Here is a 1,414-nt window from a genome sequence, read left to right on the forward strand (position 1 = left end):
CATCACACACCCCACACAAACTGAACTGGTTGCTACCTGACCTGAGGAAGTAGTTGACACCAGCAACTCACATCCCAAACCACGTTTCTCCAAGTTCAGTCTCCCCACACAAGCATTAGAAATGAAGGAATGTGTTGCTCCAGAGTCGAACAACATTAAAACTGACTGGCCAATTAACAAACAGGGCTCAAGAATAAGGTTACCTGATTAGGTAGCCTCTGTGGAGGTCATAGCGAATACTCTTCCCATTGCTCTAGCTCTCTCAGCTGGGAATGCGGCTGGCTTTTTCACCCCAATACTCTTTTTCTTCGGGCAGTTATTGGCAAAGTGGCCCGGTTTGCCGCATATGAAGCATTTGCGACGATCTCCTGATCCTCCTACCCCACCGGTTATTTGAGGGCAGTTCCTCTTTAAATGGGGTCCCCCACACTGGTAACACATGGGGCCCTGAGAAGTCTGAGGTCGACTATAAGGTTTCTTCATCTGTCTCGCCTCTGCGACATTCTTCTGATGTCGACTTGCCGGATTCGACCCTCTTTCTAGGTACTCTGCACTCTTGGCTTGTTCCACCAAGATCGAAAACTTTCTCTCTCTCAGCGGCGTGACCACCTCTTTCAAGTCATGCTTGAGCCCCATCTCAAACTTGAGGCATCTCCACTCCTCGGTAATTGCCTGAGAATAATACGTTGCCAGGTGCTCGAATTTGTTAACATACTCTTGCACCGACATGTTCCCCTGTTGCAGAGCCAAGAACTCCGCCTCCCTGTCCTGCTTAACAGTATTCGGAAAATATTTTTCTAAGAATCGGATTCTGAAATTTTCCCAGGTTACTGACTCCTCCCTAACCTACATTTGTTGTTTCATGCCTGCCCACCAGTACTCGACATCATTATTTAGCAAGTACACAGCAAAGGTCAGCTTCTGCTCGTCGGCACAGTTCATCACTCCAAAGATCTTTTCGCACTTGCGAAGCCAGGCATCAGCTTCGTGTGGAGTGGCCCCACTTGTGAATTTTGCGGGCTTATGGCGCAAAAAATCCTCTATTGTTGGCACTCTTGCTGGTGTTATTGCCACTCTCGGCTGTGCTGGAATAGGTTGTTGCATTGCATCCACCATGCGATGAATGCCTTCTGCAATGTCATCAACACCGTTAGCGTTCCTCCTTCTTCTGTTAGCTGCCATTGCCTGGATACGCCACATATTCAACTGTTAAACATCACTCCATTAGTTTAACACACTCTTACCTCCTTAAATTTAAACACACATATAATACCATGCACACACATAGCAAGCTCACTCCCCAAAAGCCCCAAAACATGTTTTTCAAAACATTTTCCAAATTTTTGCTTTGATACCAACTGTAACATCCCTAAGGAATATTACTTTGAAAATATCATAAACAATTAAATAAATG

The 1,414-nt window shown here is 45.8% G+C and overlaps 1 protein-coding gene across 1 annotated transcript; it reads right to left on the bottom strand.

The window, feature by feature from the left end:
* Nucleotides 1-207: 207 nt before the first annotated feature.
* On the bottom strand, nucleotides 208-1,182 carry LOC114191243. The gene is made up of 3 exons (XM_028080416.1): nucleotides 867-1,182; nucleotides 716-768; nucleotides 208-672 (listed from the first exon to the last, which is right to left on the bottom strand). Exons 1-3 carry the CDS (start codon nucleotides 1,180-1,182, stop codon nucleotides 208-210), a joined length of 834 nt encoding a protein of 277 aa, XP_027936217.1.
* Between the last annotated feature and the right edge of the window lie 232 nt (nucleotides 1,183-1,414).

This window comes from Vigna unguiculata, chromosome 7 (genome assembly GCF_004118075.2).
Source record: "Vigna unguiculata cultivar IT97K-499-35 chromosome 7, ASM411807v1, whole genome shotgun sequence".
Lineage (NCBI taxonomy): Eukaryota > Viridiplantae > Streptophyta > Magnoliopsida > Fabales > Fabaceae > Vigna > Vigna unguiculata.